The sequence below is a fragment of the Thrips palmi genome, unplaced genomic scaffold, assembly GCF_012932325.1.
Source record: "Thrips palmi isolate BJ-2018 unplaced genomic scaffold, TpBJ-2018v1 HiC_scaffold_5, whole genome shotgun sequence".
Taxonomy (NCBI): domain Eukaryota; kingdom Metazoa; phylum Arthropoda; class Insecta; order Thysanoptera; family Thripidae; genus Thrips; species Thrips palmi.
This window is the reverse complement of record NW_023144632.1, coordinates 13857343-13881155: the sequence shown is the minus strand read 5'-3', so window position 1 is coordinate 13881155 and position 23813 is coordinate 13857343. Positions and strand designations below refer to the sequence as shown.

General features: G+C 47.8%; 4 protein-coding genes and 2 long non-coding RNA genes across 7 annotated transcripts; 5 read left to right on the top strand and 1 right to left on the bottom strand.

The window, feature by feature from the left end:
* Positions 1 to 409: 409 nt before the first annotated feature.
* Positions 410 to 10439, top strand: LOC117650871 (WAS/WASL-interacting protein family member 1-like). Of its 2 annotated transcripts, none has more exons than XM_034394488.1 (16): positions 410 to 877; positions 3663 to 3767; positions 3844 to 4039; positions 4120 to 4293; positions 4373 to 4465; positions 4537 to 4623; positions 4713 to 5054; positions 5140 to 5412; positions 5505 to 5926; positions 6011 to 6273; positions 6350 to 6503; positions 6582 to 6766; positions 6845 to 7024; positions 7103 to 7293; positions 7375 to 7467; positions 7546 to 10439. In XM_034394488.1, exons 1-8 carry the CDS (start codon positions 802 to 804, stop codon positions 5354 to 5356), a joined length of 1290 nt encoding a protein of 429 aa, XP_034250379.1. In that variant the 5' UTR covers positions 410 to 801; the 3' UTR covers positions 5357 to 5412; positions 5505 to 5926; positions 6011 to 6273; positions 6350 to 6503; positions 6582 to 6766; positions 6845 to 7024; positions 7103 to 7293; positions 7375 to 7467; positions 7546 to 10439. The 2 variants fall into 2 exon arrangements, with proteins under 2 accessions (XP_034250379.1, XP_034250378.1); XM_034394487.1 differs by having other exon boundaries at positions 7372 to 7467; positions 7546 to 10438.
* A 168-nt stretch (positions 10440 to 10607) lies between these two features.
* Positions 10608 to 16449, top strand: LOC117650339. Its single transcript, XR_004588030.1, has 6 exons — positions 10608 to 10954; positions 11033 to 11393; positions 11522 to 11751; positions 11869 to 12047; positions 12130 to 12242; positions 12322 to 16449. It is a non-coding gene; the product is annotated as an uncharacterized LOC117650339 (long non-coding RNA).
* Positions 16450 to 16799: 350 nt separating this feature from the next.
* On the top strand, positions 16800 to 18111 carry LOC117651195. The gene is made up of 4 exons (XM_034395005.1): positions 16800 to 17138; positions 17217 to 17394; positions 17479 to 17669; positions 17743 to 18111. The coding sequence occupies exons 1-4, from the start codon at positions 16800 to 16802 to the stop codon at positions 18070 to 18072; spliced, it is 1038 nt and encodes a 345-aa protein (XP_034250896.1). The 3' UTR covers positions 18073 to 18111.
* On the bottom strand, positions 18104 to 20618 carry LOC117650338 (protein FAM50 homolog). Its single transcript, XM_034393701.1, has 8 exons — positions 20485 to 20618; positions 19958 to 20175; positions 19705 to 19869; positions 19394 to 19612; positions 19141 to 19284; positions 18954 to 19056; positions 18702 to 18856; positions 18104 to 18615 (listed from the first exon to the last, which is right to left on the bottom strand). The coding sequence occupies exons 2-8, from the start codon at positions 20135 to 20137 to the stop codon at positions 18388 to 18390; spliced, it is 1194 nt and encodes a 397-aa protein (XP_034249592.1). The 5' UTR covers positions 20138 to 20175; positions 20485 to 20618; the 3' UTR covers positions 18104 to 18387.
* Positions 20507 to 22180, top strand: LOC117651194 (WD repeat-containing protein 27-like). The gene is made up of 5 exons (XM_034395004.1): positions 20507 to 21031; positions 21142 to 21405; positions 21493 to 21627; positions 21710 to 21941; positions 22032 to 22180. Exons 1-5 carry the CDS (start codon positions 20894 to 20896, stop codon positions 22178 to 22180), a joined length of 918 nt encoding a protein of 305 aa, XP_034250895.1. The 5' UTR covers positions 20507 to 20893.
* Positions 22181 to 22350: 170 nt separating this feature from the next.
* Positions 22351 to 22973, top strand: LOC117650340. The gene is made up of 3 exons (XR_004588031.1): positions 22351 to 22483; positions 22570 to 22749; positions 22830 to 22973. It is a non-coding gene; the product is annotated as an uncharacterized LOC117650340 (long non-coding RNA).
* Positions 22974 to 23813: the final 840 nt, after the last annotated feature.

Below are 23813 nucleotides of genomic sequence, written 5' to 3'. Positions count from 1 at the left end.
AACTCCTCCCTCTAACAGCTACCCCAGCTACATGCCCCACTCTCTCAGTAATACTGTGAATTCAATTTTCTTTAGGGAGCGTAGTTATTTATCGTTGTTAGCAGTGACTGAGAAAGGATTATGAACTCCATGACTTTCAGAACATGCCTAAAAATCAAAGGTAAACTGACGAGAGAATGTTCAGACTAATCCAGGCGTCCAGAAGAAACAGAAACAACGCAGGTGAATCCCACGCAAGGGAAGACAACTGCCAACTTTGGCCGCCAGGGCCGCTAGGGGCACGGAACTGACGGTGAGCTCGGCAGCCAGCCGACTCCAATTTTGTATTTATAGTCACTGCAATTATCAGTCATAAGTTACATGACAGTTAGCTCATTGGGAAGCTAGCGGCCTACAAGGCTAGGGCCTACAATCGGCTCGCTTGTCGCTTGCAACAGGTCTATCTTGCATGGAAAACAAGCCTAACGCGTTAAGTAGTCCCCGGTCGTGCAAAGTAGTCCCCGGCGCAGCAGGCGGAGGCACACCAGTCCGTGTTTCGGTGATCTGGCTTCCCCAAGCGCCTCATTCGTATGCTGACGACGCTCCTTGCCACTCAGCCTATTCCGTAGCAGTTCTTAGAGTTGTGATTAACTCGTGTTGCTGTTCTGTTACTTGTCTTCCGTAGCAGTTCTTTGAGTTGTGATTGTCTCTAGTTGCTGTTCTGTTACTTGTTTTCCGTAGCAGTCTCTGAGTTTTAATTTTCTCGTGTAACTGTTTTGTTACGTGAGTTTCCCGTATCAGTCCCTTGAATTCTGATTTTGAATGCTGATTTTCTCGTTACTCTTGTGTTACTTGAGTTGTGTTCTCACCATGCCGCCTCAGCTTCGTCCTCGCCGCGGTAAGTTGCATTTTTATTTTGTTCAGTGTTTGTCGTTCCGTGCGTGTCTCGCCCCGTCGTGGTTTGTCAGCGATGGCCAGACTGTGGTGATGCCCCATTCGACGCAACTGTGTCGGCGTGCTGAGGACTTGACCGACCGTGTGGTCCCCGCGTCTGTCTGCGGTGCCCCGGGCTTGTCCTGGGCTTGTCCGAGGGCGCCTGGCCGAGGCAGTGAGACTTGTCAGTGACCGTTCGCGGCCGAGCCGGTGAACGCTTCCGCTGTGATTGGCCATTGTCCCGTCAAGCCGAGTTCCGCCCGGCATGAGACTTGCTGCCCTGACGTTGCTGTTTGAGCTATTTTGCTTTGGTTTCGATCGGCGCGCTTCCGCTGCGTCTCCGGGGCGGGTCCCACCGGGCCCCACGCGGCCCCACGCGGCTTGACCACGCGGCTTGACCACGCGGCTTGGCCACGCAAACGCAGCTGGGGGCCGACAACGTCTGGTTCGTCTCCGACGCGCAGCCAATGGGAAGCGCGTCTGTGGCTACTGCCAAATACTAGTGGGGTTAGCTCCAGTCGTTAAATCGGACTCGAACCGAACATGTGACCCCCACCTCTCCGAAAGAGGAATCTATCGGTGGGGTCACACCGCAGAGGTGGCCCCTCCCTCTCGCGAGCTTCACGCTTCGCCCCTTCGCCCCTTAGCTTGCTGCAAGCTTCGTGCCCTCCTGCTTGTGGCTGCCGCTCTCAGCCCCACATTGCGTTCGCCCCTTCGCTTGCTGCAAGCTTCGTGCCCTCCTGCTTGTGGCTCAGCATTGCGTCCGCCGTCTCGTCGTTACTCCTGCATCGGCCGGCCGAGGGAGCCGAGGGGTGTGCAACTCAGTGACCCCGGGCCGCCCTGGGCGTCGAAATCGCCCGGCGGGCAGACCTCGCGGTGGGGGCGGCCAAAACTCGAAACGTTTTTTGAGCTCCAGAGTCGCTAAATGGGACTCAAATTGGTCTCTCGAGAGCCAAGGCTTGTGCCGGGGCCGGCCGGGATGGGGCCTCGTTGGCTGCACCGCCTGCCCCGCGGGGCCCCGCTCGGCCACACCCTTCCCCGCCCGACGAGACTTGTGCATGTCAACGGGGCTCGTTGGCCGCTGGAGGTGAGGGGTCGAAGGGGTCAAGGATTTTGGCTAGGCCGAGCGAGGCGACGAGCCGGCACCGAGGCGGCTAGGTGTCTCTGTCGCACAGCGACTCCTAGACTGCCGTTGGGCGGGCGCGTCTACCCGGTAGCAAATGGTGGCTGCCTGTGCCTCGGCTTGACCTGCGGCTGGCTGGCTCGCTAGCAGACGGCAGTGTTCTCAAACGGACAGCCCGGCGCTCACCGCCCAGGCTGTGCGAGAGGAACGGACGATGATGGGCCGTCGGTCTCCCCTTCCGAATTTTGCGGGACACGTCCGAGGTTACGAGCTGGGTTCGGCTGCCTTCGGCTCGGCTGGGTTCGACTGCCTCTGTCACCGGCCGCCGCCGGCCTGTGGACCGGCGGTCAGGCGTGATCGGCGCCCGCGCGGCTCGACCGTCTGCCCACCGGGCGACTTCGGCGCCGGAGTTGCACACCTCTGGGTTAGACAAGCTCGAGCAGCTCGCTGCCTTGCCTGGCATCATCGCACCGGCCACCGCTCGCAGCGAGCCAGCGCGGTGCGAGCTCGGCTACGAAGCCAAGCCAGAGCCAAGCATCGTGCCGATCGGAGCGGGTTGTGCGGCCCGCTCCTCCGACGGTCCGGGCCGCCGACCCGGCCCATGCTCAGGGTGGCGGCGCGAGACGCGCTGGGATTGGTCCACAGGTCGGCTGGACATTCTTACCCAGTGGGTATCGCAATCTGAGCCGGGCGGGCCTGGGCGTAGCGAGCCGAGCCGAGTGCGGGTGCTGCCGGGCGGCGTTTACCCGCCGCTAAGCGCCGCCTGGTCTGTCTGCTCTCGTAGTGTTGCTGCGGTGGAGCCAGTGAGCCTAAAGTGGGAGAGGGTCGTCAACCGAGGAGGTGGGGGGCCGGGGCCGTCGCTGATTGGCTGCGTTCCGACGGACCGAGAACTGGCTTTCCATGTCTGTTAGGGCTTAGCCAATGAGCGTCGAGAACGGTTGACGACTCTCACAGTATCTAGGCTCTCTAGGTGGAGCCGAGTGTCGCGTCGTGGTCCCGCTCCCCATGTTACCCTCCGCGTGACGCCGGGCGTCAACTCCTTCACTAGTGCCCCAGTGTTGTCCCGGCCCCGGCCGTCTGTTCGAGGTCCGTGCAGTCTGTGGCGCTGCTATGTGCGGTCGGCAGGCCGGCGCCTCCCTTGACGTTCGGTAAGCCGCCGTAGACGCCGTCAACGTTGACACCTTAGGCTCTCGGCTGCTGCAGTAGTAGCTGCCGCAGAGGCCTAGCGCTACTCCACTTTTCTGATTTCGAGAACCCGTTCGTTGCGAGGCGCGAATTTGCCAGAAGACCGGGTAGCGGAGGCGGGCATAATTCTAGACGTGTTTTGATCTCCAGAGTCGCTATATGAGACTCGAACCAAGCGTCTTAACGTGCAGCAGCTTGTCTGCCTGATTCCGCGCAGTGCGGCCCTCGGCCGTCAGTACGGAGTAGTCACGGCGCGTCGCCTGTAGGTGCGAGAGAGAGCGAGCGACGAATAGGACTGCCCTCACTGAAACTGTTACTTATCGTTCGCGACCAGTTGACCTTCTTGCAGTAAATTGTATGGATGTGGGGTGGGGGGTATCCAAGCGTGATGACGCCGCTTGCCTCTGTTTCTGCTTATTAACGTTTTCTTTTCTGTTTGCAGGGGTCTTCGCCGCTTGGTCGCAAGACAGTTATACGACGTTCCGCCGTGGCAGGGCCTTTGAACTTCCTGGGACTCACGTGATTGACTTAAGTGCGACTCATAAAGGTAAGCAACTGTCTTTTACCTCGCGCCACAGCGTGCACGCGGGCTGTTCCTTGGTTACCCAGACTTTTTGTTGCAGCCATGTACCAGCTCATAGGGACGTGCGAAGCGTTGCCTGATGGGGAGGAAGGGGTGTGGGTGCCCGCTGCTAGCGTGGTCACTCTCCCATCCGAACCCAAAAAAGTTCGATGCAATTTTTGTGCTGTGGCCCTTAACAACTTGGCACACTACTCAATTCACGTTCGGCGTGGGTGCGAGCGGTTCGACCGAAACAAGTAAGTGACCTGTCTGGCCTTGTTGCTTCCTTTTTCCTGTTTTCCCCATTACTGTCCACTAATAGTGATGTCTGTTTCAGCGGCGACCAGGTTTCGATTTTCAATCGAAACGTTGAGACGTTCAAGTTTATGTTTGGCTGTAACTTATCGCCCTTGCCGTTGCCAGGCCAACAACAGGAAGAGCAGGAAGCTGCAGTTCTGCTTCAATATGATTTGTTACGTGGTGGGATGCCGCCCCCTGACAACGACGCTTTGTGAGTTTGAGTTCGGGCTTGCCTGTCTTGTCCCATGTTTCTAAGTGACTAGCGTCTTAATTTTCCCTTCTGCTTGCAGACGCCAGTTTGAGGACAGGATTGAGCGAGAAGCTACTGCAATGCTAGCGTCCTTACGGAAGGCGATAATAGCGGCGCGCTCCGGGGACGAACAGTGAGTGTGCAAGAATGAGTGACTCCATCGGCCCTGAGAAAGTGTATTTCAACTTGCTTTTCTTCTTCCAGAGCGCGGATGCCAAACTCCTACGCCTTTGCTGCCGGGTGCGCAAGGATAGCGACAAACGTGAACCGCATGAGCCGCAGGATCGCACGGTAAGCTGGACCGATTGTTTATGCTAGCTGATTGGCTGATTTTGTGATATCGTTCTGAACTTGGTGAACTGATAGTGTTTCTTCCACAGGGGAAACGCGCCAACACCGCCACCCTTTCCACCCTTCCCACTCTTCCCACTCTTCCCTCCGCCGGGTGATGATGACGGTGATGATGACGGTGGCCCTCCGCCCGGTGACGGTGATGATAACGGTGGCCCTCCGCCCGGTGACGGTGATGACGGTGGCCCTCCGCCCGGTGACGGTGATGATGACGGTGGCGCTCCGCCCGGTGACGGTGATGATGACGGTGGCCCTCCGCCCGGTGACGGTGGCCGTGGCCCGCCGCCAACCACCACTCCAACCACCACCACTCCAACCACCACCACTCCAACCACCACCACTCCAACCACCACCACTCCAACCACTTCAAGGTAAGTTTGTCGTAAGGAGCTGCAACTAGGTGAACTCGAAATAGTCCGTGGTACTTACCTGTCGCTTTTCTTTTATTGTTTTTAGTGGCTCATTCCTTCGGCGGCGCGGCACCGCCACCACCAGCAAGTCGAAGAGGCGTCGCGAGGAGGAGGAGGTGGAAGAAGAAGAGGAGGTGCGGGCCCCTTCTCCTCCTAAGAGGCCGCGGCGCCGGAAGCGCGATGATGAAGATGAGGATCCGCCTCCTGTCCCGCCTGTGGCCCGGCGGTCGCGGCGTTTGGCCGGGTTGGGCGTCGCCTTTTAGTCCATTTTCAATCTGAAAATTTGAATCTCATTTTGAATGTGGAAACCTGAAATCCGGTGAGTTTCTGTTTGCTGAAGACGGTTACGACTTGTTTTGAATTCTGTCAGTGTCCCGTTTAGTCTTCACAGGTTGTCTTGTGTATTTTCAGGTTACTGACGCCTCTCTTCTAATGTATTGTGTGTGGAGGCCGTGAAAGTGCCTGGAAATGTGTGGCCCTCAAGCATACCAGGAACAACTGCTTGTTGCGGAGACAGCAAATGGTTGCTTTGATTGGTACAACAAAGCTGGTGGAATGTGATCGTTGGCCTGCTGTCTCCTGTGTCATAGTGATGTTTCGTACATGGATGTGAATGCTGCCATTGGCATCTTCAAGACCAAGAACAGCATCGAGTTAGTCGGTTGGTTGCCCTATGTGGTGGGCATAACTACCAGCCCTCTACCGCGTCGTGCCAGATGCACTGCGCCAATGACATTTGTTGAAGGAAATCCAACGAGCAGTCACTTAAATTAGTGAAATCCAAATGCAGCTAAGCTGAAGCCTATCAGTTATTGCAGATAATCAATTACTAGGTAATTGGTAGTTTTACATTTTTATTTCCTTTCGCTGATTTTCCTGTTTCCTTTATAATATCTAATATGTCTGTTTTGTTTCAGATGTCCCAACTCTTATTTGATCCTGAAGTTGCATTGTATGTATGCCAAGTTGGCATTTGGTGCACTTGTTAGGCTGGAGATGGTATGGTATGGAAGAAGCTTACTTCTCGGGAGCTTGCCTAGCAGACTTGCCTGCTGGAAGGAACGTGGACAGTTGGCATGGACAGTGTTGACAGAAGGAGGAGTGAAAAGTATTGAAGACTGTTGTTGAAGGGACATGCCTTCAAAGTGATTTGCCCTGAAGCTGAGGCAACAACAGAATGGTGAGTTCCTATCTACTCAAGTCGAGTTTCTGTTGGTGCTGTGAACGTTACTTATGCTCTCTTGTTTGTCTTGTAGCCTTGATAGCGTGTCACTGCACTGATTAGCTAATATCCCAGAAGCAAAATTCTACAATCCAAGGCATTGCTTTTGTATGGCCTGTTTCTGCAAAGTGGACAGTTCTTCTAGTTGACAACCAAGCAGATTTGCACACATGAAACGATTTTACTATGTAAGTTGATGGATGATTTTTCTTCACTTCTACTTTCTTTTTTCTCTTTATACTAATGTACTGTTATCTTTCTTCCAGTTGACGACCTGAGCAGGGTTGATCAATGTTATGACTGAAGATCTAATCCTGATATTAACCTGGGAAGAATTTTATCTTTTTAATGGAGGGGATTTTTTTGTGTTTTTATTTTTTATTTTTAATTATTGACACAATATTGAGAAAGGATTGTTTTGAGACGACGCCAGATGAAACAATTTTACCATGTAAGTTGATAGATGATTTTTCTTCACTTCTACTTTCTTTTTTCTCTTTATACTAATGTACTGTTATCTTTCTTCCAGTTGACGACCTGAGCAGGGTTGATCAATGTTCCGGCTGAAGATCTAATCCTGATTTTAACCTGGGAAGAATTTTATCTTTTTAATGGAGGGGATTTTTTTGTGTGTTTTTATTTTTTATTATTGACACAATATTGAGAAAGGATGGTTTTGAGACGACGCCAGATGAAACAATTTTACCATGTAAGTTGATAGATGATTTTTCTTCACTTCTACTTTCTTTTTTCTCTTTATACTAATGTACTGTTATCTTTCTTCCAGTTGACGACCTGAGCAGGGTTGATCAATGTTACGACTGAAGATCCAATCCTGATATTAACCTGGGAAGATTTTTATTGCTATTTTATTAGAAAGATTGTTTTTGTATATTATTTTTCCTTTTAATCGTTGACAAAGATGGAAGAAAGGAGGACATTTTGTAGAGGCAAAACTTGTCAAGTTTTTTTTATTCTGTAAGTAATTTAAAATTCCAGTTTCCGTGTGGCTGAAATCTTCCTTTGTACTTATTCTCCCCTTTTTGTTTTCTTCAGCAGACAGCAGCCCAGACAGCTGACAACTGATTGATGAGGACAGAAGGCTTCGTCATTTTCACTCAATGGCATACACATATTTTGATGTGTAATTATGTAAGTATGCCGTGCTCTATTTACATCTCTGAGTTTTGCGCCCCAGTCTTTGTTTCTTATTGTTCATTATATCCCCAGGTTCGCGAGTATTCACCATCAGGTGCTGCTGGTCAAGAGAGAATGAACCCTTCAGTGAACACTGTACTGCACACCTGGACAGCTTGCTGCACACCCGCTACAGTCTATTGTAGCGAGTGAGAATGCAGTGGGATGCAGTCACCGAAGAGTTGAGTCTTGACTGCTTCTATCCAGTCTAATCTGAGAAGAGAGTGGTGGCTGCATCATGTTCACCAGCTTGTTAAGTCACGTGCTTGACTCATATTTGTTGTTCTATTGTGAGTAAGAATATATCCTAGCACTGTTTATGCTGGGAGAGTGGGGAACAAGAGTTTTAAGTGTCCTTGCCAAAACTGCACTTTTGTGCACTGGATGATTAAGTTTGGTATTATGTCATTCTTCTGAACCAATGGGATAATGTGATCTTTGCCCTTTGTTATTGTGTTTGGCAAGAGTTGCCATCAATACTGGCTCCTGTGTATGATAAATGGCTTTCTAACTTGGTATCTACTTTCTAGAGCAGTTGCTACAAATGGATGTTTTAATCCTCAAATGTAACTTGCCCAGAATTTCCTTTGGATCAGTCTTTACTTGAATACTCCGTGTCAGTTTTTGTCGTTTATTCATTGTGAGGAGGTAGGAGCAGATTTGGTTGGATGGGGACAAAATTTGCAGAATTACCAAGTGCATCACATTCCAATGGAGTCTCAAATTTATAGTTTATGTTGAGGGTTTGTCATGTTTTCCTCTTGATCTGCTGATGTTCAGCAGAATGGCAGGTTCATTTTGTGACACTTAAATTCTACTCAGATCATTAGTACATAGACTTCACATGCAATCCATTCTCCGCTCCCTCATTCGAAGCCCTTAAGAACAGTCCAATAACACACATTCTTGTTTCTCAGTTTTGCAATATGTGGAGTTTTATTGACTCGCTTGTCTTTCAGTATCCGTGTGTAAGGGCGCCCTTTCTCATGGATACTCTGTACAAATTTTTCGGAAGAACATTGAGCTGTGTTTGGTATGAATGAATGTGTATGCTAGTCTGGTTGCAAGTATGTATGATAACATGTGTGAGAGAGATGGTGGTGGTGGTAGTCACACAGTCTGGGGCCCCCTGTGTTTAGAAGGTGGGATTTAAGGGTATTTTGTGTGCTTCAATGTTCTTCCCCAAAATTTGTTTGAAAACAGCGAGTTTAGATGTACAGCAGGCGCGGATTTAGGGGAGGGGCAATTACCTCTCGCTTAGGGTACCAGGACAGCCTGGAAGGCCTGGAAGGTGGGCAAAAAGCGACACTTGCCCGTTGTAAGCAGGCGACAAGCAGTGCTTCACGGAAATTCTCGATCCGCGCCTGGAGTTAGGAGATTATTTGCCAATTAGGGCTATCCATTTAATCTTGACCCTCATCTGTCGATAGGAAGGAAAATACTGCAGGGTATTTGATTGAAGGTAGAGACTTTGTCTTCCTCTTAAGCCTGCATTGGTGAGGAGTCGTAGAACCTCCTAAAATGTGGCAAATGAAGCACACTGACCGCATTTGTGCGTCAGAACCTTTGTTTTATGAGGTAGTATTTTGAAGTCGACTCTTCCTGCTCAAATGATCAAACTCTGCCTTACGAAATCAACTTCCTGATGTCCTTTGGACTTCTATGCAGTAAAGGAGTCTATCCAGTTAAAAATTCTACCATTTTGAGGATTATGTTCTTGTGCCCCTCAATATCTGCGTCTCACTCGTGTTCCTTTGACCACTTCCTAACTGTCCAATCTCACGCATATTCACTGTTCCTGAAATAGACTGTCTCACAGAACCCTATGATTCATTCACATTCACCCTGCCTATGTTTACATCCCTTTTGATGAGGATGCGTAATTCATAGCAGATTCTTTAATTTTCTTTACATTTTCTCAATATATGGCCTGCCAATGGGATAATAAGAACAAGCTTTTCTCATGAATTGTGAATTGAGACTCTGTTTGTTACTGATGCGTTTCTCACTTTTTTTTTGCTGGGATTTAATTTTAAATTGTGTGCTGGTGTTTGTCACCGCGTGAAACTGAATGCTTGTGATCTTTCGTAAGAGCACTATTAAAGCAGATGCTTAGTGTCCTTAAAGTTCAATTTGTCTAGGAATTTCAAAAGTAAATTCTGATCTGGGGGATGTTTTGGTTTGTATTCTGCAATGGAGCAATGTTTAAAAGCTAATTTGATGAGCCTTTGTTGAAGCATCTCTTCCATTCCCTTTGATGGTAGTGGCAACTTCTCATGGTTTTTGTAATGGAAGTCTATTTTATTTCCATGCCTGTGTGGGCCAGGAATAGGTTTTAGCAATGAGCCTGTACTTTTACGATGTTAGTTCTTTGTTAATTGTAATGGTGTGCTAAGTGAAATTTTTCAACTCCCTTTATACCTTTTCAAAAGATACTGTGGACTTTGATTCAAGTAGGAAATATGTTTGTCACATAGAAAGGTGTATTTTATGTATTTTTATTCCTTTTAATTTTAAATATCCTTGAGTTTTCAATTTTTTGTTTACCCTGGACCCTGTTTGTGTATCTTGTGTACTGTTTAATTAGTGACTGGAAGACTGTTATACCCTGTGCATTTCATTTGCTTATTGCTTAACGAGTGAAATTTTTAGTCTCTCTATTGTGTTTGAGTTCAGTATTATATCTAGTAAGTTAAAATATGCATGTAATTAGATTTAAATCTGATGGTAGAGAACATTAAGTGTGTAAATTATCCTTACAATACATTAGGATTTTTTGATTGATAATTGTTGGTGTGTAACTTTAAAAAAAAAAATGTGCTACACTTAAACAAATGTTGTAAAAAAAAAATAGTGTGTAAAACGAAAATATTGAAAATGTAAAGACAAATACTTAGAAAAAAAAATGTTAAAAAAAATGTTAAAAAAAAAATGTAAAAAAAAAATGTTAAAAAAAATGTTAAAAAAAATGTTAAAAAAAATGTTAAAAAAAATGTTTAAAAAAAATGTTTAAAAAAATGTTAAAAAAAGAGGAAGATAAAAAAATTGTTAAGAAAAGAAAGAGGAAGATAAATTGTTAAAAAAAAGGAAAAAAAAATTGTTTAAAAAAGAGGAAGATGAATTTCTTTTAAAAAAAGAGGAGGATAAGAAATTGTTTAAAAAAATGTAAAGAGTCAATTGTTTAAAAAAATGTTAAATAAAGAATTGTTTCAAAATAAATGCAAAAGATGAAAGATTTTATGGATGCTAAGCAAGCATTTGTGCACTTGTTATGTTTGAGAGGGCATGGAAGAAGGTGACAAGAGCTTGCCTAGACTTGCCTGCCATATGGAAGGAATTAGGAAAGTCCAGAACAGTGTTAACGACGAAGGAGTGGGACTGTTATAGGATGGACATGCTTTGAAAGTGATTTGCCCTGACACTTCAGCGGCAACACTAAATGGTGAGTTTCTATTTGCTGAAGTTTAGTTTCTGTTAGTGCCTTGCATGTTTCTTACACTCTCCGCTGTTTGTTTTGCAGCCTTCATGGTTTTGTCACTGCAGTGATGAAAAAGCAGCTCCCAAGCGAAGACCAATCCTTTGTTTGTGCATGGCAAAGTGGGAAGTGTCCATTCCTGAAATTCAGAACACCATTGACATTTGGACGTAAATGGCCAATCTCATCGCAGACAGTCAGCTTTCCAAGTTTGATTGATGATTGGTGTATTGAGTGTTTGACAATGGTGACTGGGCCAAGGATGCCAGGCGTGTGCATAATGTTTTTCAACACAACTGCGGTAGCTGAGGCATGAACCAGTCTGAACCACAAGTTTGATTTGATGTATGCCAAGCTAGCATTTGTGCGCTGGTACGTTGGAGGGAGAGGGGTGGCCTGTTAAGAGGTGAGGTTATCCACTCGTTAATTTTGTTGCCCTTTAGTATCTAACAGTCTCTTTCCAAAACTGGGCTTAATGTAAATGCCCAGTGTCAAGATATTTTCCAGTCTCCATAGGTTCTTACTTATTTTCAGGTTGCTGTCCTGCCCTCTCCTGATTATTTTGTGGGCAGGCCAAGTGCATGGAAGTGTTCAGAAGGCATACCATGATGAGGTGTCTGTTGCGGAGATGACACATGGTTGCTGAATGCCGTACTTGGTCTTGCATGAGCTGTTACTCAAATTAGCTTCAGGCGGCAAAGCCTGTCCATTGTTCACCCAGACATGGATTCAAACACAAACTAGACCCCTGTATCAATTTGAAAGTGAGTCTGAGCTTATACAGATTTTCATTTGACTTCAGCAAGTTGATCTTTTTTTTTCTTCATTTCTTACCCCCCTTTTTATATCAGTGTAATAATCTGCTGCAATCTCTCTTCTAGCTGACAACCTAAGCAGGGTTGGTCAAAGCTGTGACAGAGGATCCAATTCGGATTTTAATCTGGGAAGAATTTTTTTGTTTTTGGAGAGAAGCTGTAATTTTTTTTCTGGCTTCAAATAATTGACAAAGTTGCAGAGAGCAGGACGTGTTGGAGAGCCGAACTCACAAATTTTTTATCCTGTAAGTTGCTTGTTCAATTGTATCTGTCTTGTTGCTGAGATTTTCATCTCTGTACTAATCCTTACCTCTTTGTTTTCTTCAGCAGACAGCAGCCCAGACAGCCTAAATGTTCATAGAAGTTCTGACAACTGATTGATTAGCACAGGAGGCTTCGTCATTTCAACTCGGCATACACAGATTATGATGTGTAAATATGTAAGTATACTGTGCTCTATGTACATCTTAGTTTTGTGCCCCATGCTTTGTTTCTTATTTTTGTTTCTTTTATCCTCAGGTTCGAGTATTCACCAAGTTTCGATGCTGGTCAAGAGAAAACAAACACTTCAGTGAATGCTGTACTTCAGAGTCTGGTGTAGTGAAGTGAGATAGTCATCCAAGAGTTGAGTCCTGGCTGCTTCAATCCAATCTGAGAAGAGAGTGGTGCATGCATCATGTTGACCAGCTTTAGGCCACATGCTTGACCCGTATTTGTTGCTCTATTGTGAGTAAGAATATATCCTCTGGGAGAGCGGCGGACAAGAGTTTAAAGTGTCCTTGCCAAAACTTCACTTTTGTGCACTGGATGACCAAGTTCTATGTTATGTTGATCTTCTGAACCAATAGCATGTGAGCTTGCGCTAAAATGTGTTCGGCAAGAGTTGCCTTCAATACTGGCTCTTGTTTATGATGAACTATGGTTTATTAACTAGGTTTCTAATTCCTAGAGCAATTGCTAACAAATAGATCTTCTAATTCTCAAAGGTAACTTGCCCAGTATTTCCTTTGGATCAGTCTTTACTTGAATACCAAGTCAGTTTTTGTTGTTTAGTCATTGTGAGGCGGTAGGAGCAGATTTGGTTGGGTGGGGGCAAAATGAGCAGAATTAGCAAGTGCATCATATTCCAACAGAGTCTCAAATTTATAGTTTATGTTGAGGGTTTGTCACATTTTTTTTCTTGATCTGCTGATGTTGAGCAGAACGGCAGATTCATTTTGAGACACTTTTCCACTCAACCTGAGCATTACAGAATGCGAAGAATTCACTCAGTCCATTTTCCTTTCCCTCATCCGAAACCCTCAGGAACAGACCAATTACACAAATTCTTGTTTCTTAGTGCCCATTTCAACAGTGTTCAAGCCTTTTTTAAATTTCTGTCAAAGAGAAAGCACCTTGTTGTAACAGTCTTTAAATTTAACAATACACAGAGTTTTGTTGACTTTGCTTTTCATAAACTTAATAATAGTATCCATGTGAAAGGGCGCCATTTCTCATGGATACTCTGTACAATTTTTTTGGAAGAACATTAAGCTGTGTTGGGGATGAAAGAATGTATGTGCTAGTCTGGTTGCATGTATGTATGATAACATGTTTAAGAGAGATTGTGGTGGTGGTTGTCACACAGCTTGGGGCCCCCTGTGTTTGGTAGGTGGGATTTAAGAGTATTTTGTGTGCTTCAATGTTCTTCCCAAAATTTGTTTGTTAATAGCGAGTCACAGTAGGAGTTAAGCAGGCGCGGATTTGGGGGAGGGTTTATATGGGTAATCACCCCTTGCTTATGCTTCGGTACCAGAAAGGCCCGCAATCGCCTGGAAGGCAGGCAACGGCCGCACCACTTTGCCCTTGTAAGCAGGCGACAAGTGCTGCTTCACCCCCTCCTAAGGAAATCCTGGATCCGCGCCTGGAGTTAGGCACAATTGCCAATTTGGGCCATCCATTTTGCAATGATGGTATTTTCACTTTCATTGGAAGTAAAATTCAGGAGAGTATTTGAGTGAAGGCACTGGTGACGAGTCATAGAATCTCTTAACATGTGGCAAGTAAATGTGCCATACGCTCACTTTATTTGTGCGTTAGAACCTGTGTTACTAAGAGTAATATTTTTAAGCTGATGCTTTCTGAAGGCTCTTTTGTATAGCAAAGCCAATTATCCACTTCATAATTCTACCGTCTCCGATATGCATATTGACAAAATTGTTCATGGGCTGAACACCACCTTGTCTTTCTAGCTCTGTTGATCTCTTTCTACCAATGTCACTCACTCTCAAGACGCTGAAAGTGACAGCATCATAGAACCTCATGATTCATTCACATTTGCCCCTTCTGCCTATGTCTGGATTCCTTTTGATGAGGGAGAATAATTCATAGTCATTTTCTTACTTTTTGGCGCCAATGGGACAGGAAAAAGCCTCTCCATGAACAACGAATTTAGACTCTGTTAATGATGTGTTCCTTTCTTTTTCCTTTTTCTGCACTTTGTTACATCACGTGCTGAACATGGCTGCATCTCAGCAGGCCCAGATGCACAGTTTCCTCGAACTTCAATTTGTCTGAGAATTTCAAGAGTAAATTCTGATCTGGGGGATGTTGATAGGCAAGCATTCAGAACAAAGTAATGTTTTAAAAGCTGATTAGATGAGCCTTTGTTGAAGCCTCTTGCATTCACTTTGATGGTAGTGGTGACTTCCCGTAGTTCTTCAAAGGAAGTTCCATTTTATTTTGAAATGTTTTATGCCGGAGTTGGACTTACATTGATTTATTGGTGTATGATTAGCCTGCACTCTCACAATGTTAGTTCTTTGCCAATTGTGATGATGCTCTTTCAGTGAAATTTTTCAACTCCATTTTGTTATTTTGTTGATTGCGTTTATAAATGGCTAAGTTGAGGAGAAATGGAAATGTTAACTATGATAGTTTTTGAAAATCAGCTTTTGGTTTGCCATTTTTGAATTTGTTTAAAATGAATTTAGATGTAGATGAATTACAAGTTTTCCTTATATATCAAAAGTTACTTGATGAGGAGTTCTATTCTATGAGGAAATATGTTTATGACAAAGGAGGGAGTAAATTTTTAAATGCTAATTAGATGAGCCTTTATGCCTCTCTTCCATTGACTTTGATAGTTGTTTTTTCTTTTAACACCTTTGAAAGGTACTTTTTTTTTTATTTTCAAATGTTACGTGCGCATAGCCAGAAAGGAATGTTTTGGTGTATGTTAAGCCTGTACTTTCAATGTTAGTTCTTTGTTTCATGATGCTGTGTTTTATTCGTGGTATCTTTTAACTTTTTATGTTACTTTGTCGATTGTGTTCCATAATGGCTAAATTAAGGAGAAATGGAAATGTTATATTGAAGATGGGTTTTTGTTTGTTTTATTTCAAATTGCTAATAAAAACAAATTAAATAAAATTTGAGACATAGACGACTCTAAAGTTTTCTGTATCTCTAAAGTTACTTGTTGACGAGTATTATTGAAGTGAGGAATATGTTGGTCACAAAAAAGAAAGGTGAATCTAAATATATATTTACTGTTGTTCTGTTCCCTTTATTATCTATTTCCACCATTTTCTTCCACTCTTTTCAATTTGCAACTACTCCGTCAGTGACAAAGGATTTATCTGACGAGTCACTTTCTGCAAGGGCTCCGCCTGTTTGCCATTTGTGACCGCACTTGTCTCATGTCCAATCCAGGGCTTAACCCACACGAATGTTTTGTGAATAAAATAAAGTTGGAGACACTAAACCGAACCTTCGCAATGGTCAACTGGGACACATTATTTAGTGTAAACGAATTCTCATATGGAAGACAGTTCCAGATTCTCTTCTAGTCCAAACAAGCTAAGTAACCGCAAATTGAAACGAAGTTGACATTAACAAAACTATGCACGTAATCATGCTTCCCTGCTGCTGGCCTCGAAGGACTAGGGCCGTATTAGGCGGGGACCAATCACAGCGCGTCTTGGGATTTCCCCGTTCCCGTCCGCCGGGAGGGTTGCGCGTGGCGTGGCCCATCTAGAGAACCGAACGGAAACAGGCTGGCGACAGATGAGGCTCTACTGACGAAAGTTTCTTCGGCTAAAGTTACTCAAAAATCTAAGATTAGAATCTTCACAGAAGTAATGTAGGTCTTTTGTCTTTCCCTGCAAGGAAAAGAGTAATTACAGTGCCGTAGCAAAAATATATCACTTCCATTGCAAAGTCGAAGTGAAATCCAGGTCCTCACTCGAGGCGGCCGTTGCCTCCGCGCCCTGAGCCACCGAGTGACAGTGAAGTCATGTGCCCATCTTTTGGCTGATGGTACCGGAATGTTCTGCTCTAGGCTTGGGAAGTTAACTGAGATAACGTAATTTCACTGGGGAGTCGCCAGGCCTCTTTACAGGCTCGATCGTCCGACCGGTCTGCGACCGACCAACCCATTGTGGGGTCACCTTTAGTTCCTCTCATCGGACCAACTGCGACGATAATTCCAGGATATTTCAGAGACATGCATTTCTGATGCAGTTGCCGGGTTTCAAGGTTTCACGCATAGCTTCTCTCATGTCAGCACATTTTCTTGTCGCGTCGGAAAACGGGGATTCGAACTGAGCGCCAGAAAAGGGAGTACAGCTCTCTGACCTTTCTTAATTTAAGGCCGCCCCCGAACGTCAGCCACGGTGCGACCGGCGGGACGGGCGGGACTACTCTAACGGCACGCGTGTCGGCGTGACGCCTGTCCGTGACGCGTGACACGCTGTGGTCCCTCACCTGTGACGCCTGCGGTCTCACTCCGACCCGTGCTCCGTCGCTCTGACTCACTCGCGCGCCCACGCAACGCCCCATGAGTGCGACAGAGACAGCGAAAAGGCACTGATGGGGAGCAGCCGGCTGGCCGTCACCATCCGGGCGCCAGGCAGTCACCGTCCTGCACTTGGAGAAGGCGTCCGAGCCGAGTGCGCGCGCGAGCTGCTCCGGGCGACCATCGCGGGGACCATGAAGCCCGGCTCCGGCAGGTGACGATGAGGAGAGTGCTCGCGGTGCTGGTGCTGGCCCTGGCCTTGGAGTGGGCTCGGGGGGAGTGGGTGCAGGTGCCCGTCATCGACGGCAGGAAGCAGGCGACGACGACGACGACGACGCCGGGGCCGAAGGGGGCTCTACGGCCAGCCTCGGTGCTGCACCCCGCGGGCCCGGCCGGCCCAGACGGCGCGGACCTCGTGGGCGCGCCGGGGCCGAGCGCCGACGACGTCATCACCATCCGCAGGACGGTGGGCGACTCCTTCTCCAACAAGCAGGGCGTCGTGCCGGGCCCCCGGCCTGCCGCGGTAGAGGCGGTACTCGCGGGGGCGGCGGAGGGGCCGGTGAGTGTCGCGGCCACTGCAGCCGCAGCCACTGCAGCCTCATAGCAGGGAAGCCTGGCTAATGCTCTCCGTCCGCAGGAGCCCGTCGACGGTCATGGCGCCGAGGCAGAGGGCGAGGCCGACGGCCAGGCCGACGGGCTGTCGCTGCGAGTGCTCCGCGAGGCGCACCAAACGCTGCTCCGCCAGAGCACAGTCCCCGTTAGCGGCAAGCTGGAGTTCCTGCGCCACCTCAAGAACAGGATGCTGAGGCACATTGGTGAGGCTTTGCTCTTGCCCTGGATCGCACAAGGCCTGCAAGGTCTGCAAAGCGCGTAAAGGTTTTGTCCAACTGTCTGCGCAGCCTCCCTCATTCCCGCGTCGGCGCTCGGCCTGGTCGGCGCGGCGGCCACGGGGAGGTCCACGGGGAGGGCTCTCGGAGCGGAAATGGCGGAGGGCCGCGGCCACAAGGGCGTGGGCTTCCCCTCCAACGAGAGCACGCTCATGTCGCTCGCCTTCCTCGTCTTCGCCGTCTTCCTCGTCAAGGTGGTCATGGTGAGTCCCAGACACACGCCCCGCTCGAGCTAATCGACGCCCCTCTGTACTGTACCGTTGTGTCGCGTTGCAGCAACTCATCTACGCCGTGCAGAACAGCCAGGCCGCCAACACCATGGGCGTGCGTGTGGCCCAGATGCAGCTCCCGGGCGGCGGCGTGTCCAACATGATGGGCACCATGATGAGCATGGTGCCGGCCATGATGCCTCCCATGATGGCCGCCATGAACCCCGCCATGGGCATGGGCGGCATGAGGCGCGCGCGCAGGGACGCCAAGCAGACCAAGCAGGCCGACAAGGACCTGGACGAGGACGTGGACCGCATGACCAGCCGCGTTCTGGACGCCATCCAGAAGGCCAGGGCGCGGGTGGAACAGTTGGGAGAGGGAGTGGTAATGGACTGAAACGGCCTCCACACAGTGCAAGGAACTCAAGTGAAGAGAGAACAATTATTATTGCTTGATGGAGTGCATTAACAATCAAAATTTACCATTTAAAAAAAAATAATCACATTTGATATCTAGCATGGTAGCCGTCATGCTTTTAACATATGAATGACTTAAAAAAGAATTAATTAGACAAAATACAGAAAATATGTAACATAAATCTAGATAAGAGACAGAGTAACATAGTGACACATAGATTTTGGTCAACCACAAGAAACAGTGATCAAACCACTGCTCATAAATAAATAAACAAAATTCTGCAAAGTCTTAACATTATTGCTTCTTTTTGTGCTTATCAGAAATGGTGTACTTAGCATATGTCTTGGTGGGATCATATGGTTCCCACCGACTGGCTGGAAAAATATGTTTGTTACGTTCATACCAATGCCTTAATAAAACCTTTCCTGCATGGGAGTCTTCCTTCTCTAAGGTTGCGTCATTTGTCATCCTTATGTCATCATGCACATCAAATGTAAACAGGGGTCCACTTTTACCTCGGGCCTAAAGCAAAAGAGAATGTACTATCAGTTCACACTTTCTCGTAACACTAATGGCAGAAAACACAATAAAAAATTTAAGTGGCTTACCTTGGTTACAATGAAATCATAAAATGTATAGTGGTGCGGTAGAATGAGATCCTCTTTGACATACATCAGCTGATCAGCCATTACAGTCTTCAACTCACTAAAATCTTTGCGCAAAATCTCCAAACATCGTTGCAGGAATTGGTAAATTGAGTTGCCTGTGAGGAGAAAACACATGTTTTTTTAATGAAGAATGAAGAAAGTACAAGTAAGTTTAAACAATGGTTTAGTGAGAATATTTTTCAGTGAACTAACCTTTTTTCATTCTTACAGTCCTTCTGTGGCCGGATCCATCCCAATAACTGAAAGTTACCTCAATTTCTTCTTCCTTGAGCTGCTGTTGCTTGGCTGCCCAATCCTGATGATAGAATGTAAATTAATAAGAGGAGGAGTAGTAATTTTACATTTTAATACACTAATAGTCTACATAAAATTAACATACTTGTCTTAGCTCCTCTCTTAGTTTGTTCTCCTCTTCCTCACGTTCACGATCAGGTAAAAAGCTGGTGTCTACATCAGGATTCTTCCTGATTTTCTTTTTGGCTGGGGGCGTGAATTTTTGTTCCACTCCATCATCACTTGTAAGCTGGAAAAAAATAAAGAGGTATCTAAAGGATGTTTATAATCACTTCTTTTCCTTTCTTCCCATTTTCATATAGTGTATCAGTTAAGAGTAACTTCATCGACAGACTTGCCTCGCCATTACGCTCTCCCATCATTTTGTCAATAGCTCGTTGCTCCATAGCTGCCATGTACTCATTTAGATCTTGATCTAAGGGTTCCTGCTTAATTGGTACATCTGCAATGCTGTCTGATGTGACTGTAGCTTCAGGTTTCCTCTTCAAACTTGGCATTGCATGCTCTTCTTCCTCTTCATCCTCATCCTCTTCAAGGTTAAATGACAAAGCCTGAATCTAACATGTCATGTGGAAGAAGGGAAGTGAAATTAGCGAGCAGTACATTGCAATAATAATGTAGTATTAGAGTGCAAGTGCAGTATATTTACCTGACGTTTTTGACGATCCTTCTCAGCTTGCTTAGCTTCTAAGGCTCTTTGTTTCTCCCTATCTTTCTCTGCTTGCTTTTGTGCTAGTTTACGTTCACGTTCCTTGACAATATTTTCTTGTTTGGCTTTCATTTCATCAAGTGTGACAAGACCAATGGTCGAACTCTAAAAAGATAATTCAAATTACAAATTGTAAGAGAAAATATTCATTAACACACCTTAAAGGGTCACATGATTACAAAAGATAACATACCTTGAGTTGCTGTTCAACAGCATCATAATGAGCAGCAAATTTATTCTCTATATTGCTAAGTTTTAAATCTTCTTCTATCTTTTTCTTACGATACTCAATTTCTTCCAAAGCTTTCTCTCGCTTCTTCATAAGATGCATCGCTCGGCCAGCTTCGCTGGCTGCACCTTTGTAGTGTGCCATTATGACAAGGATATACTTTGATGTCACAAAGAAAATACCTGCAAAGAAGAAACCACACTTAAATATATGTCAATCCGTGGGACGGACAATTGTAACTCAAAAGTCCAGCAATGAAAATTTGCACAATTTTAGAAGTAGTTTTAACAATACCAAATATAATATTTAAATTATTAAAAAAGAAGGTTGAGATGAGCTCAACCCCACTTACTGATCAACTAATGTTTAGAAACATTCAAAAGCCATTTGAATGAAAAGAAGAAAACAATCTCTACGATGAGAGGTTAAGTAATCTTTGGCAGTAATCTTACATGGTACTTATCTCTAAAGCACGAGAAAAGGGCACATACCGTTCTAAACACAGAACAAAATCTGTCAATTAACGCCAGAAACCCAGTCAAAGAAAAGATCCAAAAAAACAAGTAGCGTCTGCTGAGCGCTACGTTTGTTGTGGACGGCTCACGGCCTGAGTGATCCCTCCCCCCCTTCTCTTCGCCTCCCCTCCGGAACATAAATCACACTGGCAGTGATGTTGTTTACACATTATGGCGGCTCCCTTGAGTTGACCGCCCTTTCATCAACACTTATGACGGGACTTTTGTCTTTATTTAAGTTCAGGGCAAGGTAGAACTAATGAGAACCGTATTTAGTCCCCTCTTATGTGACCAAAACGCTAATTATTTTGTAATGTCACAATCAAACACGTTATCTGTGCTGCACAGCCGGTAGTGGTTTGAGTTTGTCAGTTTGACGTCGAAAATGATTCTCCTAGTAGATTCTCGCGAAGCCATTCCTGAATTTATCAACTTTACAAAGTGCAACCCGGTTTCAACTGAAAATGGATTTTTGGTCAGCGTACAATCTTCCTCCCTTATGATTTGGATTGAAGACAATAAGGTAATTTGATTTTTACAGTAATAGTATAATGGCTTTTATGCAGATTGCCAGATACCTTACCTGTAATACGGTTGTCACATATTTCAAACTCTCTTTTCTTTTAATAATAGGTGGTTCTCGACACTGGGCATGGGCTACCAATAACTACAGTCTGTGTTTCGGCTTCTTCAAACCCATATGTATGCTCATGTAGTGACGACAAAGTTATAATGTGGAGTCTGGAAGACTTCTCCAGCAATCATAACAGCAGAACACCAAATCCTGGTTTACTTGTTGGTTTGGAGCTAGGATCCATTAGTGACTGTTCCATCAGCTGTGACAATACTTGGCTTGCGCTCTGCAGAGAAAGTGATGTTTTGATAGTACGTCTGCAGGTAACTAAATCAACTGTCAATTTTTTTTACAAACTTTTCTTACTGTGTAGTAGACTTTTGAATGGATATTTAATGTTGTGCATCAAGCACACTGACGGAGTATTAAATGCAGTCTCCCATCACGCCACACTTGAGTCTCCTGGGGAGGCCCCATCATTTTGCCGTTTCTCACCAATGGTTGCTAACCTTCTAGTCACTGCGGATGACTCCAATACATTTAAGGTACTCTGTTTGAATCAAAGTCGTTTTGCTGTTGTCATCGCCTTTCTGAAATTGTTTTTTCGATGTCGCATATTGGTTTCAGGTGTGGGACACTCAGTCAGGCCAAGTGGTCCACCACGCGGCCCTGGGTGGCTGGCACCGCATTTCTTTCTGTGAGTTTGTTCTGTGTGGCTCGCACCAGGGGCACTTGCTGGTGGGCTCAAACCGGGGAGTTCTTCACCTTTTCTCTGTCAGCATCAGCAAGCCTCCGAGGGGCATGGGCCACGTGTCTGCGACTCCTCCATCGCGGAGTTCGGTCTCGGTGACCGCCGACGGTGGGTTGCTGGATCAGTCATGTACGTTTCCAAAACAGTATACTGTTTTACTGTCTGAAGTCTGAGACGACGTTTCACATTCCACCGCAGACTTGGGTGTAGTGGCAAACACCGAAAAAGGGTCCAAGTCGGGGAATGACCACATCACGGCGAGCCGACTCCCCGCCACGCCTCCGGGTATGCCTCCGAGTACGCCCCCGGCCGGGCCTCCTGCTTGTCCTTGCGAAACGAGACTCTGACCTGCCCCACTCCTCGGCCATGTGCAGGCGGTGCCGGCCGAGGTGCCGGCCCTGCCGACGGCTGCGAGGCCAGCTCCGTCATCCTCGGCGCCCTGCTCCTGGACGCCTACCCGGAGTGCACCGCGTCGCCGTCGTCGCCGCCGCCGTCCGAGGAGACGCCGAGCGACCTGCTCCCGGACGAGGCAGACCCCGTCGTCGACGGCATCCTGGCAGCGGCGCCGTTGCTCGCCGTTTGCAGCAACCTGGGTATCGCGGTGTACGACTGCAACACGGGGGCCTGTCTGGACTTTCGTCCCTACGCAGGTCTGCGGTCTGCTTTTCTGTCTGTCTCGCTCTTTCGAAACCTTTGCTTACCAATGCTTACCAACTCGAGACTTTTCGCTCCTTAGATTTGTTGGGGCAGAGCCCTCCCTGGTGTCCACGGCGGTCTTATCGGGCCGCTCGCCGGGCAGGATGACCTGCCTGGTGGGCGCGCTGGTGGGCTGCGGCCCCAGGACCCACCTGGTCCACCTCGCCTGCAGCCCCAGAGAGCACCTTCCCCACGCGTCAGGGATCAGCTTCCTCAACCTGTGAGTAACTGGTTTTTAAAACGAAACGCCTCATTTTGAAACCTGGAAGCCATGAATAATTTTGTTGTTAATGGGCACAGGTCGTCGTTGACGCCGCGCTCCCCGCTCCGCGCTCAGTTTGTCCGGCCAGCCGTCGACGGCGTGACCGCGGCCTACGGGAAGGGAGCGCCAGCGTCCTCGTCGTCGAGATCTTCGAGTCGGAGCTTGGCGCCCACGGCGCCGCCTCCCCGCCCCGTCAGGTCCTCTGGGTACGGCCCCGGCGCCGGGCAGCGGCAGCTGTTCGTGCCCGCCACCAACAAGCGGCGCACTCGCGGTCCCCCTGTCCTCCCCGAGACCGGGCTTTGGGGCGGTGGCGGCAGCGGCGGCAGCGGCGGCAGCGGCGGCCTGCTGTCCGGTGTCGACGCCAGCCTGATGCGCTCCTGGAGGCCGCCACTTCAGCAGCGCGGCAAGGTCAGCCTCTGGAACGACTTCGGCACCGCGGTGCGTCTGGCTGCCTCGGGTGAGCACGTGGAGCGGCGACGACGCGAAGGCGACGACGCGAAGGCGCCGAAGGTGCGTATCCTGATGCGTGCCTGTCGGCAGGTGACGGCGCCAGCCTCGCGTGCTCGTGCGGCCCCGGCGTCATCAGCGTGCTGCGGTGGCCGCGGCCCAGCGTGGAGGACGGCGTGCGCATCACGGGCCACGACTCACGGATCACCTCCATCGACTTCAGCGCGGACTCCAACTGGCTGGTGGGTCTAGTCTACGAGTCTAGTCCGGCGGATCGCCGGTGCTCATCGTTTGTGTGGCCTCGTTTTGCTCGATCTCCGTTTCGTCCGGCCCATTTACACACTCACAGGGCCAGGCTGCAGAGCGCCGAGCCGCTCTCCAGCTGCAGCCTGTGCGGGCGTGCGGGCCCGGCGCGCGGTAGCGTAGCGCCTGTCAACTCCGGGGTAGGCAACACGGCGGGGCCGCACAGCGCTGTGCTTCGGGTGCCTACCTCGCAGGCTGACCGCCTCGCCCATTACCATTACGGGCTAGACCACAGTTGATCGTATGCCGTTTCGGACCCGACACATGCCCGC